This window comes from Prinia subflava, chromosome 16 (assembly GCF_021018805.1).
Source record: "Prinia subflava isolate CZ2003 ecotype Zambia chromosome 16, Cam_Psub_1.2, whole genome shotgun sequence".
Lineage (NCBI taxonomy): Eukaryota > Metazoa > Chordata > Aves > Passeriformes > Cisticolidae > Prinia > Prinia subflava.
In genome coordinates, this window is record NC_086262.1 from 3,828,981 (window position 1) to 3,843,911 (window position 14,931).

The 14,931-nt window shown below is 46.2% G+C and overlaps 1 protein-coding gene across 3 annotated transcripts in view; it reads left to right on the top strand.

Moving 5' to 3' along the window:
* Positions 1-1,365: 1,365 nt before the first annotated feature.
* The window catches only part of SLIT3 (slit guidance ligand 3), a 481,586-nt gene continuing 468,020 nt past the window's right edge, over positions 1,366-14,931 (top strand). The window contains exons 1-2 of one of the 3 annotated variants that reach the window (XM_063413913.1): positions 1,366-1,515; positions 6,298-6,551. In XM_063413913.1, coding sequence (XP_063269983.1) covers positions 6,367-6,551 — 185 coding nt within the window. In that variant the 5' untranslated portion in view covers positions 1,366-1,515; positions 6,298-6,366. Of the gene's footprint in view, positions 1,516-5,784; positions 6,552-14,931 lie in introns of those variants that run through there. The other 2 variants (XM_063413912.1, XM_063413914.1) reach the window with 2 other exon arrangements.

The window sequence follows — 14,931 nt, forward strand, 5'->3', positions numbered from 1 at the left end:
TTTCATAAATATTGAAATTATTTAGATTTTCCAACTGATTTGGTACTCCCTTGCAGGATTATTATACTCCCTGTAAACAGAATGAAATGTCTTGAATATTGCTACATGCAAGCTGTGCTCTTATTGATTAGAGTTTTAAGAAGAAAATGCTCATTTATTAGAAGGCTTTTCAGTGGTAAAAGCATATCATAGTATGTTTTTCTTCCTGTCTGTTCCTCCTTTTGGTCATTCATTTACTTAAGTGCTGAGCATGCAGCAGAAGAAGCTGTAGCAAGCTGTGTGTGCATGAGACAGGTGACTCAATAGTTAATGCTCTGTAGCTGATGGAATACATGGCAGGGCAAGCAGCAGAGGGGATATAATGTGGAAGGCTAGTTTCTGATATAGGGTACAAATCTAATACAGAAAAGCCTAATTTCATTTACTAAGCTTTTAGTGGAACTACTTTTTGTTTACTTCATAAGCTGCAATTTAGAGTTCTTTAATGCATTTAAGACATTTTGAGCAGCTGTGAAGGTGCCTGATCCCATCTCAGTGCTGGCTTTCTGGTACTTCCCACTTTGCTGGAGCAGTGGCAGATTAGGAACTATAATAAGGAGCAAGTGAACTCAATACCATCCATTATTAGAATTAAACTGACAGAATAAACTAATTCCAAATTTCAAGGACAATTGCAATCCAGTCTCTGAATCTAAGCCAGAGACAAAATAGATGGTTTAAGTTTAATTCATGATCTCCTGCATAATCACTGTGCATGGGAGTTCTGCTCTGAGTGGAAGGAATCCCGTTTAAACTCTTTGCTGCCTGAAGTTACCTCAGTTTTGTGTCGTGTGTGGTGAATCCCCGTGTGCCAGGAGACAAAGTGCATTTGTGAGTAAAGATGTACAGCTGCTGATATTCTAACCTGTTTGAGGGGCATATAGGGCTCCTTTCCTCGGCTTGGCTTTCTCATCTCCTCGCTATTCCAGAGGAAGCAGTGACCTTCAGCAGCGTCTCGGATCTGACCGCTGCTTGCGTTTTTTACAGTATTTCAAGAGCGGTACACGCTCATTTCAGTAGGCACAATATTCAAAACACGAAGGCACGGTGCACACATTGTTTTCTTAGGCGGCCCCGCTCCTCCCGAAGAAAAGCAGGCGGTGTTTCCGTGGGTACCGAGAGGAAGGAGCGCGGAGGGGCCGCGAGGGGGCACCGCGACCCCGGGGCTGCGGCACCGCCCCGAACCCGGCCCGCTCCCAGCCCCGCTCGGAACCGCGGCACCCACAGCGCTCCCCAGAGTTTGCGTCCTGCCCTTTTTAGGCAATTTTAGGCACTGTGTGCTCGGAGACTTTCTTTAACTCGCTGTATGTCGCTGCTTCCCCGCGGGTTGCAGCAGCGGCTTTGAAATCAGGCGCTGTTTGAGGTGAGCGCGTTCTGAGCGCTCACATCAGCCTGAGCTGTGAGGGGACAGCGAGGGATGTGTCTGACGGGCTTGAGAGCTCCTCATCGAGCTGCTCCGAGAGCCTTGTGACTTTGGTAAGGTTCAAGGCTTGGTTCCTTTGAAGTGATCCAAATTAGTGGTTTCCTCTCCTCCTCCTGGGTGGTGCTGCTGGAAGCTCTGCTCTGTCGTGCAGGTAGTCCTGCTGTCCTTCTGTGATGCTCTTCAACCAGACTGCCACATGCTTGGATTCCTCTCATGGCTCTTACTTTTCGGCCATAATCTTTTAGATTTCAAGACCTCACCCAGCTGACCAGCTCCCATCAGGCCTCTAGACATTGTGCATGCTAAAAAATGAGCATTTGGGAGCCACCAGCTGCCTCGCACATGTGCAGGCCACATGCACAGCACCAGTGCAGCGGGTCCTGTGCTTCTCAGACACGTCACACTTGCTGCACAGCGTGTGCCTGTGCACAGCGGCCCAGCAGGTCCCCAACAAGGGACACGGTGACGTGATGCATGACACACCATGCCATTTATCCTGAAATTAACTGGCAACCCTTGTGCTTGCGTGTTTTGTGAATAATGTGGTGGGAGTTCAAACTGTCTAGAGAAGGGAATTTTTTGGGTTTTTTTTTGGTTTGTTGTGGGGTGTTTGTTTTTGTTGTTTTGGTTTTTTTTTGTTTTTCCACTTACCTCTCCCCAAGCAGCTGTTGTGATGGTCTGGTTCTGCCCACCCTGCTCCCAGAACTCAGCTTTCCTGGGCTGGTATGGAGGGTGCTATTGCAAGGTGGAGGCACTGATGGTGGTGGTGGTGGATTCTCAAGAGAAGGCAGCTAGAGAAGTATTTAGGTAGCAGAACTGCTTGGATGTAGAGATACTCTCAACATCTGCTTAGTAAATGTCATCCCATGCTAAGAGGAAAAAAGCAAAACTACTTTTTTTCCTTACAAAACAAGTATTTATGTATTAGGTTTCAAAGGTGTTTTAGATAGCGAACTACTAATTTACTAAGCTGTATTTCTTTGTACTGTATTACTGTAGAAGCAGCAGGCAAGATTTAAATCCCTGCTGAGCAGACAGCACACCTTTGATAGTAATCTTGTTTGCAAGGGATTTTACATATATGGAAATGTTGGTAGTGTCTAATACTTGAGGAAATAGTATAGATAAAAGCTGTCCAGCTTTAGATGGCTCCTAAAATAACTTGCCTAAATTTGTATTTATATTAGGAAGAAACACTCTATATATTCAAATTATCCAATAATTTGTAGTTTTGTGCAGTTTTGCATTACACATGCTGTGCTGACCTCTGCCAATGCCCTACACAGAGAATGAAGAGTGACTTGTTTGCCAGCTTGTGGCAATTGCTGTGAGCCAGAAGCCACAGGATGTGTGTGAGGGAAAACAAGAGAGTTAACACTCTGCTCCACTGTGTCTTGAGATTGTGATCATCTCCCTTTAAGAGCTGTTTTAACTGGAATGCAGGAAAATGTGCCTCTTAGTTTTTATAAAAATTAACTATGTTTCAAGGATAGGCTCGGCTCTCGGCTCATCAATTTTTCTGCCATTTAATCAGGTTCACTTGTCCTTCAGGGAAATTTTATTGTGAGGGATTACCACCGAAGCATGGAATATGTCAACTGCTTTGGATGACAGTGTTGAAGAGGTTTTAGGGATATTATTTTTTAGAATCTGAAATTCATCACAGATAAAAGAGTTACAAAAAAATTCCATCAGGCTATGATATCTGCATTACCTATAATCCTATTTACTCAGCATCCAACTGCTTCTGTACCCCCACCCTGAGGCGAGGGTGTGTGCCTCCCCTTAGGGCCATCTTCAGAGCTGGGAAGGTGATTGCTAGTGAACTAGAACAGGAAAAGAGCCTTTCCTGGCAGTGATGTTGCCTGCCTGCCAAGGAAAGTTAGGCTCCAATAAAAGCATTTTCACTGTCAGGACGAGCTAAGGACAAACACCATCAGTCTGTGCAGAGGAGGCTTCAGAGCTTCCCGAGTACTTTGTCTTCCTAAGCAGTGCAATTTCTGTCTTGCCTGGTCTGAACCAGCTGTTCCTTGTTCAAGAGCTGATCTCTTGTATGCTCACACTGGAGGGAGGCTGCCTGCCTCAGAATAGATAGTGCTGAGTGTTGGTGACATGCCTGGAGCTGGCTGTGCTTTTGGCCCTCGAGAGGGAAAAGGAGCAGGACACAGCCCCGGCCCCTCCGGTTATCGCCGGGCTTTGGGCACTGTGAGGCTGGAGGGGGCTCTGCCCCTTCCTTCTGTTCATGCTGGTGGTCAAAGTCCTTCTCCTCTGCCCTTTGATGTGGGAGAGGAGAGGTTAATCTGGGAAGCCAGGCAGGGAGATGCACACCTTCCCAAGCTTTTGGTTTGTGTGGATTTGGGATAGATGAGGGGATAGCGTTTTCTAATCTTTTCTGAAGCAGTGTAGAGCAGCCACTGGGAGGGGTGACAGCCTAGTCCCTCTGGGCATTTTTCAAACCTTGTGTCCCTTGCCACTGAGCCATGTGCTATCTAAGGGCCACTTCACTGAGCTTTGGGTTCTCATGTATGGGATTCAGTCTCAAGGCTTGATTAAGGTAACATAAACAAATACAATTTTTCATGCAAATAATTCACTATTATATGAGAAAAACAACTTTCTTGCTTTTTCAGACAAAGACCAAGAGAGTTGAAGGTTAACTTGTGGTCTTGCTTGTGCTCTTTGACAAATTTGCCTTCACAGGGAAACACTCAAGTGTCAAATCTTTGCTTGTTACAGAAGGCAGTAGACAAGTAGCTGCTTTGCTGGCTGTGAAGGAGGACACTTCACTGGTTTGGGCAAAAGCAGCTATCCAAGAGAGCAGGAATGCCTCAGGTAATTCCAAACTTCACTAATCAAAACATGAAGAAAACATTGCCAGAAATGAACAGGTTATTTAGGATGTGCTGCTGCAAACTGGAAGGCCATATCCATAGCTTGTGGTGAACATCTTACAGAGGTGTTTTTCCTACCAGCCCTTCACTTGAGATGCTAAATATTTGTAGAAAAAAAAAATGAGAGCACATTTTGGGCACAACCTGAGAACCGGAGTCCTAATGTAACTCAGACATGTCCAATCTTTAGCGTGTTTGTGAGGGTTTTGTGGTAATGCTGGCTGTGATCCTTGTTGGAAACTTCCCTACCCACAGGATCAGAGCCTAGACTCCATAGTCATGGGCCACAAGTTTGTGATGCAGATAAAGAGCAGATTATCTGTGTTCCCAAGTAAGTTAGTCATAAACCTGTCTTTTGAACTATTTTAAAGTCTGTGAAATAAGAAACAAAGTTTATTGAAACAGGCAGATGTTCATGATGTGCACACACTTATTTTGGGTCAGGAGGTCACTGTGTGTATGGTGTGCTATGGGGAGACCCTTCCTGCTAAGGGGCCAAGACTTACCTTAACAAAAATGCCTTGTGGCAGGACTTGCCATTTTCCCAGTGCTCCAGGACTTTCAGGGTGTGCTGCCTTTTTTGGCCCTCCTTAGGTAAAATATCTGAGCCTTAAACCGCACCAAATCGTAATGGGTCGACCATGCATAAGGACACTGCTTTTGCCTTGTTAAGCAAATATTTCCAATTTTCAACTTTTAGGGCTGAACTTGAGCGCTCCAAGTCCAGCAGTGAGCCCAGCGGAGTCCCGGGCCGGGAGAAGGACGGTGCCGGTGTGCGGGGGGGAGCGGCAGCCCGGGAGTCCCCGGAGCTGTACCGGGAGCGGCAGCCCGGGTGTCCCCAGTGGGGTGTGCGGAGAGCGCTAGCCCGGGTGTCCCAGGCACCGTGTGCCCAGGGCAGCCCGGCTGACCCGGAGCGGAGGGCGGAGAGTGCCAGCCCGGGTGTCCCCGGAGCCGTGTCCCCGGGGCAGCCCGGGTGTCCCCGGCCGAGCAGCCGCCGCCAGGGGGTACTCGGGGAGAGCGAACGCGGGCAACAAAAGGCGGCGGAGCCTCCCCGGCCGCTGGGGCAGTGCGGAGCCGCTGCGCGCCCGTTCCCGTGCTCCAGCCCGCACGTTCCTTCCCGAACCGGGGCCGCGGGCGGGCTCGCCCCGCTCCGGGAGCCGCGTCCCCCCGCCGCGGCGCCGGGCGGGGAAGGGAAGAAGGGGCTGCGAGGCGCCGCCGAGTCCCTTCGGGGCAGTCCCCGGGCCGGCCCCGCTCCGCGCTGCCCCGGTCCCGTCCCGTTCCTTTCCCGTCCCTCTCCCGGTGGCCGCGGGTCCCGAACTCGCGGCGCCGCGGGCCCGGGCCGGGCGGGCGGTGACGTCAGGCGCGGCGGCCAATGGCGCGGCGGGGGGGGCGCGCCCCGCTCCATCCCCGCTCGGCGCTCGGCAGCGGCGGCAGCGCTGCTCCGGCACAGCACGGCACAGCCCGGCACGGCTCGGCTACAGCTCCGGGACAGCCCCGGCACGGCTCGGCTGCAGCTCCGGGACAGCCCCGCACAGCCCGCGGCGGGGGCGGGCCCGCGGCGGAGGGGTCGCTGCGAAGCCCCGGCCGTCCCCTCCGCGGGTTACCTGCCCGGCCCAGGTGGGGCGGTGCAGAGCGGAGGAGGCTCTTTTGGAGGTTGCCGCCGCTCCTGATGGATGTTTTGTGTGTGTTTGCCTCCGCTCCCGGGTTCTCTTTCATCTGAGGACGCATCTGGCTCGAGCTCTGTTAAACTATCTGCCTTCTGGTACCGTTCGTAGATAACAGAAGGAAACCTGAGCCCGAAAGGCAATTCCCCACCTTCTTCCACCTAACGTGACCTTCTCGGGCGCCTTTGAAGCTTCGCTGGTGCTCCGGCGATGATGGCAGTGGTGGTTTCCCTTGGGCTGTACTAAGAGCCTCTTGTTTTCTTTTCCCTTTTTTTCTTAGAGGCATTTCATCTTTAAGGGCCGTCTGCCCGTGCTCACTTTTTTATCCCCACTGAAGCGATCGAGAACCATGTTGTCTGGTGGGAGAAGTGCGTTTCTGTGCCTTGGAATGATCCTAAGCTTTTGGAGCTCCGTGAGTTGGACGCCTGTTGGAGGATGCCCGCATAAGTGTACGTGTATCGCTTCCAACGTGGATTGCCATGGACTGGGACTCAGGACCGTGCCGAGGGATATTCCCAGGAATGCCGAGAGACTGTAAGTAAAAACCCGCTGGGGGCTTCTCGAGCACTTGTAGAACACCTGGGACGAGTTTCCCAACACCTGCCTATGAGTGCGGAGAGCCCGGAGCTGAGCAGTCCCCTCGGATTCATGTTTTCGGGAGGGAAGGGGAGGAGCCTTGCGGGAGCCGCGCTCCTGCCGCCGTGCCTTTGTACGAGGCAGCGCGCTCCGAGTTTCGCGTCAACTTTCAGCTTCAGCCTGGTCGGGTTTTGCAGTGACTTGCTGCGAGTGGAGTTCGGAGCTGTACCCGGGGTGCTCCCGGCTGTAATCGCTGTCAGTGCAAACACCAGTTTAATAAGCAATTAGAAACCTGGATGTTTTCACCTGGCGGCTGGTAGCAGTTTCTCCTTACTTTCTCAGCATGGTGATTTCATCACCGTGGAACACCGACTGCTTCCATAAACGAATTCAAATAGAGAAGCCCCATTAAACAGCCTCTAATTTCTGGTTTAAAGTGCTGCGGGGAAACTGGTTATTCAATATTTAATCTGCTTCAGGGTTTATGATAGCAACGTAACGCTGTGGGGAGCACGGAGAATAATGAATGCGTTCATGGCAAATCCCCGGCATTGTAAGTTGCCGGGAGTTTTTTAGCTGGCTGTTTTTACTCGCTCAGTGAGTTCCTGGGGAGAAAGCTGAAAGCGAAGTTCTCTGATAGAGTTCTGGCACTGGCCCGGTGCAGGGGACGGCGTCTGTGACGTGCCTTAATGCAGAGCAGATGGCACAGCTCGGAGTGCCCGGTGCAGACAGGGACGCGTCCGGGGCGGGGAGCGCGGCACAGCCCGGGGAGCGCACCCGCTCCGTGCCTCCGGGGGGTCACCCCAAACTTCAAGTGCTTTTGAACTTGTAAGCAAACGCTGTAGATTGCGTGGCCCGGCTTCCTGTTGTGTTTCCTTCTGGGTCACAGACTTGGGGAAACTTCCAATTCTCGGGCAGTTTTTCCTCCGAGGAAGAAAGCTGGATGAGGTTACTAAGCAAACAGAGTTTGTGAGCAAAGAGCGCTCCTAAGGGCTAAGTTCTGCCCCAGAATGAAATTTTATAGAATCCTTGGCTGTTTCTAAATGCATTTTATAGTGCTGAGAGTTCTTAAATGATAGCAATATGCAGCTTTCTTACTGCACTGTTGTACAACCTTTAATGTTTGCGGCCGTATCAGCCCTCCTGTTAACCTCAGCTGTGTGAGCAATGGCTTTCAGATGTCAGTGCTGTGGAAACCTTAACCTCTGTGCCTGAAACCGTGTACTCGAAAATTGCTGGGTAGCAACCTGGCATTTTAGAGCCAAAAACCCCCCCAAATCTGGACCAACCAAGCCCACAAGCAGGCAGGCAGTACCAGGGGAGTGTGCCAGGCGTGTGTGATAACACGGCTGGTTGGTGCTCTGCACTGGCGAGGTGTGTGAATGGTTCAGAGAGTTAAAGGCCAGAATTCAACTTCTGAATTGCAGAATCATCTAAAATGATTCACGAGCACAAGGTTAGTTGGCCACCTGAGGACCATTTCATAAATGGTAATTTGTTGTAGCTGGAGTTTTAGGGGGGCTGGATTCGTGTTGTTACTGGGTTTCATTTGTGAGCGTGAACATCACAGAGCTGTGAACTTTCCTTGCCTTCTGCAGGAAGCTGAGCCAGAAGGAAAAAGCTCTTGGCCTTGGCAGGTGAAGTGTTAAAAACAATGAAGGAGAGCATAATCACTGTCTTGGTCTTGTTCTTTTTGGTATTATTTACAGATTTAAATTTTAGATTAATGGTTTCGAAACGAACAATAGTAATGATTTCACAATATTCAGTTTGAACATTTAACCTCAGAGATACCACCACTGATAAATCTGAAATGTAGCTGTGTTGGATGGTTTCTTTGGGGGTTTTTTACATATATAGATAGTGTACTGTTGGATCATTCAGTGGCTGAAACCTTGTGGAAATAGGATACAGAAGGTCATGTGGTAACACTTTAATCTGCATTTTAAATACTGTTTTCAGTTTTCATTTCTGTCAGTCCATTGTGAGCCTTTCACTGTTTTTGTTGTGTTCACCAACATCTTCATTACAACTGTTTTAAAGCTTGTATCAGTTCCTGCAAATCTAGATTTCTACTAATTGCACTAACTTGGGTTTTCTAATATAAGCAATAGAGAGAGAGACTCTGTTCCTCTGAGTCTAAATTCTGCTCATAGGTGAAACATCAGTCAGCCACAGGATATATCCGAGTATCTCATTTTGCCCTGTGGTCCACAGCAACCTGTAACTATTTAAGACATAACAGTGGGTTGATGTGTAATCTTATTAGTATGTTTAGCATGTAAATAAGACCAAATTGATCGTATCTGAAATCACAAAAATATTTTTAATCTCGGAGAAATGTTTATATGTTGGGAAAATCATTTTAACAAGTTTCTTGATGGCCACACACCGAGTGCCTTTGTAAACTGTTACGCTCTGGAAAGGTCTTTATTTCTGTCTGCATTCTCCTGAGCTAAAAACTCCACATACCTGTTCAAGTCGGAAACTTTTTGCTCTAATTAGGAAGAGATCTAATGGCACCACTTAAAATATTTTGCCACCAACCTTTTAGAGTTATGTTTGGACAAATGTTACAGATTGTTTCGGCTAGTGGAGCCAAGTTAAATATTATTCAAATTTGTGTTAATGCAAAACCCAGGAAAACTGAAAATATTAAGGAAACAATGGGAAATATCTTCAGGGGGGAAAAAAATTTCTTATTGAGAACTTCTATTAAAGGAGCTAGCTTTGATTACTGATTGTTCATGAGAAATGAGATGCATGCTTGGGTTTTTTTTTTTTCCTGAACACTTTGAGGGTCTGTAGGTTTGTACCTGTGATTTCTACCTCAAAGGAAATCCACTGATTAACCAGTGATCACAGAAACAGAGTTATAAAGCAACGCCATGCTTTTGTTTTTAATTTTTACAGATTCATCTTTAAGAGTAGCTTTGCAAATATAGCAAGTGGTGTTAGGTTTGTGTTGCAGTTTTTACCTTGTTATTATATTCTGTGATAGTCTTCTAATTGTGTGGTTGAGACGGAAGCTTTGGCTCAGCTCTCATGAAGGGCAGGAAAGAGGTGAAAGCTCTGCTGCTGCACGATGAAATGACTCAGTCTGGAGAAAATAAGTGGTGAAGCATATCCTTGTCACTTCCAGGAGTGACTTCCAGTTATCCTTGTTCTGGAGAAGGAGTGCTCAGGAGAGCCATCGTATCCCATGTCTGCATTGCAGAATGTGATGCTCCTCAGAGGCCCTCGAGCAGGATGGTGGAGCTGCCCTTGTGGTTGTTGTTGGTATTTACTGATCCCTTCCACGCTTGTGAAGCAACTTAGCACCTTACCAAAAATAGAAGTTGATGGAATTTTTGTGTTCTGGAGAAAACTTAGTACTTGATTAGATAAAATAAGTTATCTATATTTATTTAGCTCTATAATGAAAGTAAATCTGGAGTGGGCACAGTGATTCTTTTCTTTTAGCTGGCAACTGATATGACATTTTGACCTAATAGAGGAAGAAAATTTAAGGATATGTAAACATATACATGAGAATCCTGAATATTTTACCTTTCTGAAACTTTCCTTAGGATTGCTTCATCAAACTCCCATAAGCAGAGGTTCCTTAGCTGTGCTTCAGTTCTCAGATGTGATTATTTATATAATTTCCTGCAGTGGAAATGTTTTCTATATATGTAGAATATTACACATGTGGCTCTTTATGACACTTAATAATGCTGATAGTCACGTTTAGTTTGAGATGATGCATAAATGCAGTGAGCAGATCAAAGCCACCTGCCTGACAGCCGAGTTCTTCAGCTCTGAAAGGAACAAGTGATACTGAGAAACTCAGAAGTCTGCTGGGTCAGGGGCTGCCTCTGGGAAGCATGAGCCTTTGTGCCTTTCCTCCCATTCATGCCTGGTTATCTCCGTGTCTGTTAGCAGCACATTAGATGTGTAGAAAAGCTTCTTGGGAAAATTTAACCATGTTTGAGTTCTTGATGAGTTTGTGTTTGGTGGCTTGGGCTCTTGTTTAATTGATAGCTCTCCTGTGTTAGTCATTGCTTTGTTTTGTCTTTCATTTGAAGGATTCTTTACCTTGCTAAATCGATAAAGCTTGCAGGACTAATCTGTTCTGTGCTTTGTCTGAGCAGCTAAATTGAGTGTGTCCGCATTTAGGTGCAATTTAGAAGCTTAGTCATCTGCTTACTCCTGAGTTTTCATGTGGTCTGGGGTTTCTGTTACACAAATATATTATTATGGTGGTTTTGGCCTAGGTGCATTGAGCTGCTAAGTGGCACTGGCTTGTAATAAGTCTTCAACTTCCTCATTTCTGTCTCCAAATTAAATCTGAGTTCCTGTCTTGAATGCTCCCATATTCCTGCAGAAGGCGGTGTTAAACACATGCAAATATAATTATGTGACTCTTACACTGACATTCTGCTTTTCTAGAGTTCTTCCCACCAGGGATTACCACTCATTTGTTTGTAGTAATAGTCTCCAAAACCTTGCATGGAGCATTTCTCAGATGTTTTTTCCCCTAGGTCATGTGTCAGTAAGTGGATGTGCGTGGCTTTGGCTTGGAAAAGCTTGCTCTTGGAGGGACTGATCCTGGGAAAACTCGACTGAGTCCTCCAATTTAATGGGGATATTTCCCATTCCTAATGGAATTCTGACCAGTGGTGCTGGAGTGGATGTTGGCACCAGCTTGGGCAGGATCAGTCTGGTGCTGTTAAATCTCCCCCGTGGTTTTGAAGCGATGGGAGCAGGAAGGAGGATGAAATTCGCTGTTGTACCTTGGGAGCTGCTGAAGCAAGTAGTGGCCATTGACATGTTGCCTGTATTTATTTGCACAAATTTGGATGAGATTTGGAGATGAAAGAGACCATGCTACTTCCTGCAGAACTTCTTAATGAGCTTCTCTGAGACTATTTGCTTTTATACCTATTCTTGCTTTTGCAGTTGAGTATTGATTCATTGCAAAGGAATTAGGCCAAAGGAAAACTGCCCCTCTAAGGAGCAGCTGTTGTCTTTTAGGAAGTTCTAAAATACAGATTATGAGTATTGTTTTTTATATGGAATTTGTGCATTGTATGGCTTTGGGGAAACATCTAGCCAAGAATACAGGTACAGCTTACCTGTAGGGGTGTGAGGCCAAAAATAAGTAAATCCTAATACTCTTTTATTGATCCAATAGTTGTGTAAAACTCCTTGTGTTGTACAATGTCATTTGACCTTTATAGTGAGAGCTACCTGAAATCTTCTGGAATGTCACTGCCAGGGTACAGGCATTCCCAGTTGTGTTTAAAACAAAAGTAGCTTGTTCTGCGTGGACATTGACTTCTGATATTTGTTGTGTGTGTTTTCAAAAGTATTTAGATTTAATATTTCAATAGTATCCTATTCCTCAACTTCCACAGAGCAGAGAAAAATTGTTTTCTCATCGAAATCTCACAAGATGTTTGGGGATAGTGATAACAGGGGAAAAGAACTTACCTCTAATAAGGATATTCAGTAATTTCAGTGACTGCATGTAAAGAAGTGAGCTTGTTTACTGCAGGGACTATTCAGAAGGTTTAAATCAGCCTGTGTTCCTCCCAGGAGCTAACAGCTCAAATGACTTGAAGCTTAATTTTCCCAAAACCCTTGGTGGAGTTTGTGGTGCCCCTCGTGCTTGATTTCCCACGCTGTGGCCTGGAGCCCCTGCAGGAATCCACTCACACCCCTTGTGTCCCACAGCTCTCTGAAGGGGCTTCTCTTTTCCTCTTGGGCTTACTTTCCACTCCTGCAAGACAGATGTGACACAAAAAGTGATGTTTGTCCTCCTGAGCAGGAGACACAGCAAGTTTCTGGCTTCAGGTGAGAAAGGAGGATAAGTTTGGGGAGGAAAGCTAAAGTGAACCTCAGAGGGCAAAGCTCTTTCAAGAAAAATGCTGGCCACAGGATGGAGAATGATGCAGGGGACTGTGGCAAATCCCTTCAGGTGATTGTCAGTCTGTGCATTCCTCTTAGAGGGATGAAGACAGGGGCAGTGGTATTCTGAAAATGTTGTAAGAAACATTTTGTTTCTTTTGTTCCCCATCCTCTTGTGAGGTCAGAGGGACTGGCTGGTGGAATTGTGCCTCCTGTCCTTGGCTCCTTTCTGCTGCTGAGCTCCCATTGATTCTCGTGCTTGAGCATCACGACCTGGCTCTTGATCCAGGACTGCTGTGGTGGCTCCCATCCCTCTTGTGTTCACTAGCAGGTTTTGTTTGCCAGTGTAAAGCTACGTCAGTCCTGTTGTGTTGGTTTAAGTCACATTCAGGATGAGAAAAGGCTGGGTTCCAGTTGTATTTGGGTTGCAATATGGCCCAGGCTGCTCTGTTTTCAGTGTTTTTCAAGTCTTTTCTCCAGAGATCTGTAATGCTTTATTTCCAAGTCTGTTTTCAGTGTTTTCTAGTCAGACATGTCATCATTTGAGATCTTGAATAGATCTAGTCAATGGCAAGAGCTGCTGCTTCCCCATCAGCAAATGGCCTTGTAAGGAACTGAGAGTTTGTGTAATGGTATTAAATACGTCCAAGATAAGGGCAGCAGGTCTGTGCTCTGTACTCAGTAAACCTGAGATTGAGTTGAAGGCCATCTCCACAGAAAAGAGAATTAAAGAAGCTGATTCTTACCTCCAGCAGTTATTTTCAGCCTTTTTTTTTGCCTGCAACTGAATCTGGTCTGTCAGTTGTCTCTGTCAGAATAAATTTTTGTATTTATCTTTTACACCATCTGTTTGATGGCTGAAATATATGTTTTTAATCTTATGATTGATAGATTTCTGGAGCTTTTAATTAGATTTTTACCTCTCTATTTGAGATCTACTTCTTTTTTGAAGATCCTAATTTTGTCTCTCAGGTAGAAATGAGAACATAGCCATTGGTTCAAATCTCACTGGTGAAGTAAACGTGAGTGTGGTGGAAACGAGGCAGAAAATTCAGTTTTAAAGCTGGTCTTGTCTTGAATTTCCATTGATCAGTCTTCAAAATCTATCAGAAATTTGCTGCTGAACTGATTGTAGGATTGATGTTACCCAGAAGTTCACTTTTACCTGTTTTCCTCAATAGTGACAATGCCCTTGCAGAAATGATTCTTGTCTTTCTGGCAAAGGGACTCCTCAGGAGGATGCTGTGCCTGCCTTTATTCCTGCTCCATCAGCCTGCTGGAGTTAGTGCCAGGGTACTGATGGACACTCAAACACCTGGAAATGTCTCTGGAGTCCAGGCAGCACCGAGGATTTGGGGACACATTATCCCTGTCGGTGCCTCACTGGCACCCACAGTCAGTGTGGTTTGGGGCAGCAGTGTTGTATTTAGGAATTAATTGGAATTAATGTTGTACTTAGGAATTAACTGGAATTAATGTTGTATTTAGAAATTAATTGGAATTAATGGTGTATTTAGGAATTAATTGTCCCTCTTCTGTGGTGTGGGGCACGGTGGTGACTCTCTGCTGTGTCTCTGCATCCTGGCAGTCACCCACAGGAGCTGCAGGTTGTCAGGATGTTTTCTCTGCACCCTGATGACTTTTTGATTCCACAGAGACACAGACTGGTGATGCTGTTTCAGCCAGGGCTCCATCAAAGGGGAGGGTGGATGCTCTGGGGTCAGTGATTTGGAGATCAGTAACCCTTTTTTAACAGCCTGTCAACATGCTTGTAGGGAGTGTGAGGAAGATGATGATGAGCTCCATTTCTGATAGATATATTCTTCTTTTCCTTCCATTCTGATGCTGTTTAAGAGCCATCCTGGTTAAAAAAAAAAAAGGAAAACCAGTTTGTTTTATTTGTTTTACAAAGCTTAAATTTTACTGTAATTTTAATTATATCAGTTAAAAATCCAAAGTGCAAGTTAGGCTGTGTTGGAGTTGAGGATGGTGCCTGCTGTACTCATCAGTTCTGTTTCATCTGCTTGTCTTCATCCCTTTGCTCATTTTTCTTTGCAGAAAATCCCTTGGGAAATCTTTGTTTGCACAGTGCTCAGTATGAGGAGGGAATCTTGAGCTGTTGTAAGGGTGCTGCTAGGCATGATAACAGAAATGGTAATAAATTTCATCCTGGTGGAGCTGAGGTTCTGATCTCCACAATCACAGCACTATCAAATGCAGCTTTTAATGTCTGTCTCCAAACTTTATTTCAAGAGCTGGATTCTGTCAAGGTTGGCTGTTTCACTGTGGGAAGAGAGGCACAGAATGGAGGGGAAGAGTGAGGAAATTAATTTTGTCATGAAATGTGTCAAAAGATAAGCATTTAACTATTATTAGGAAGATAACACTTTGATAGTGGAAGCAGGGTGCCTGCTAATAGTTAGGGGTCTATTCCTGAATCCTTGGG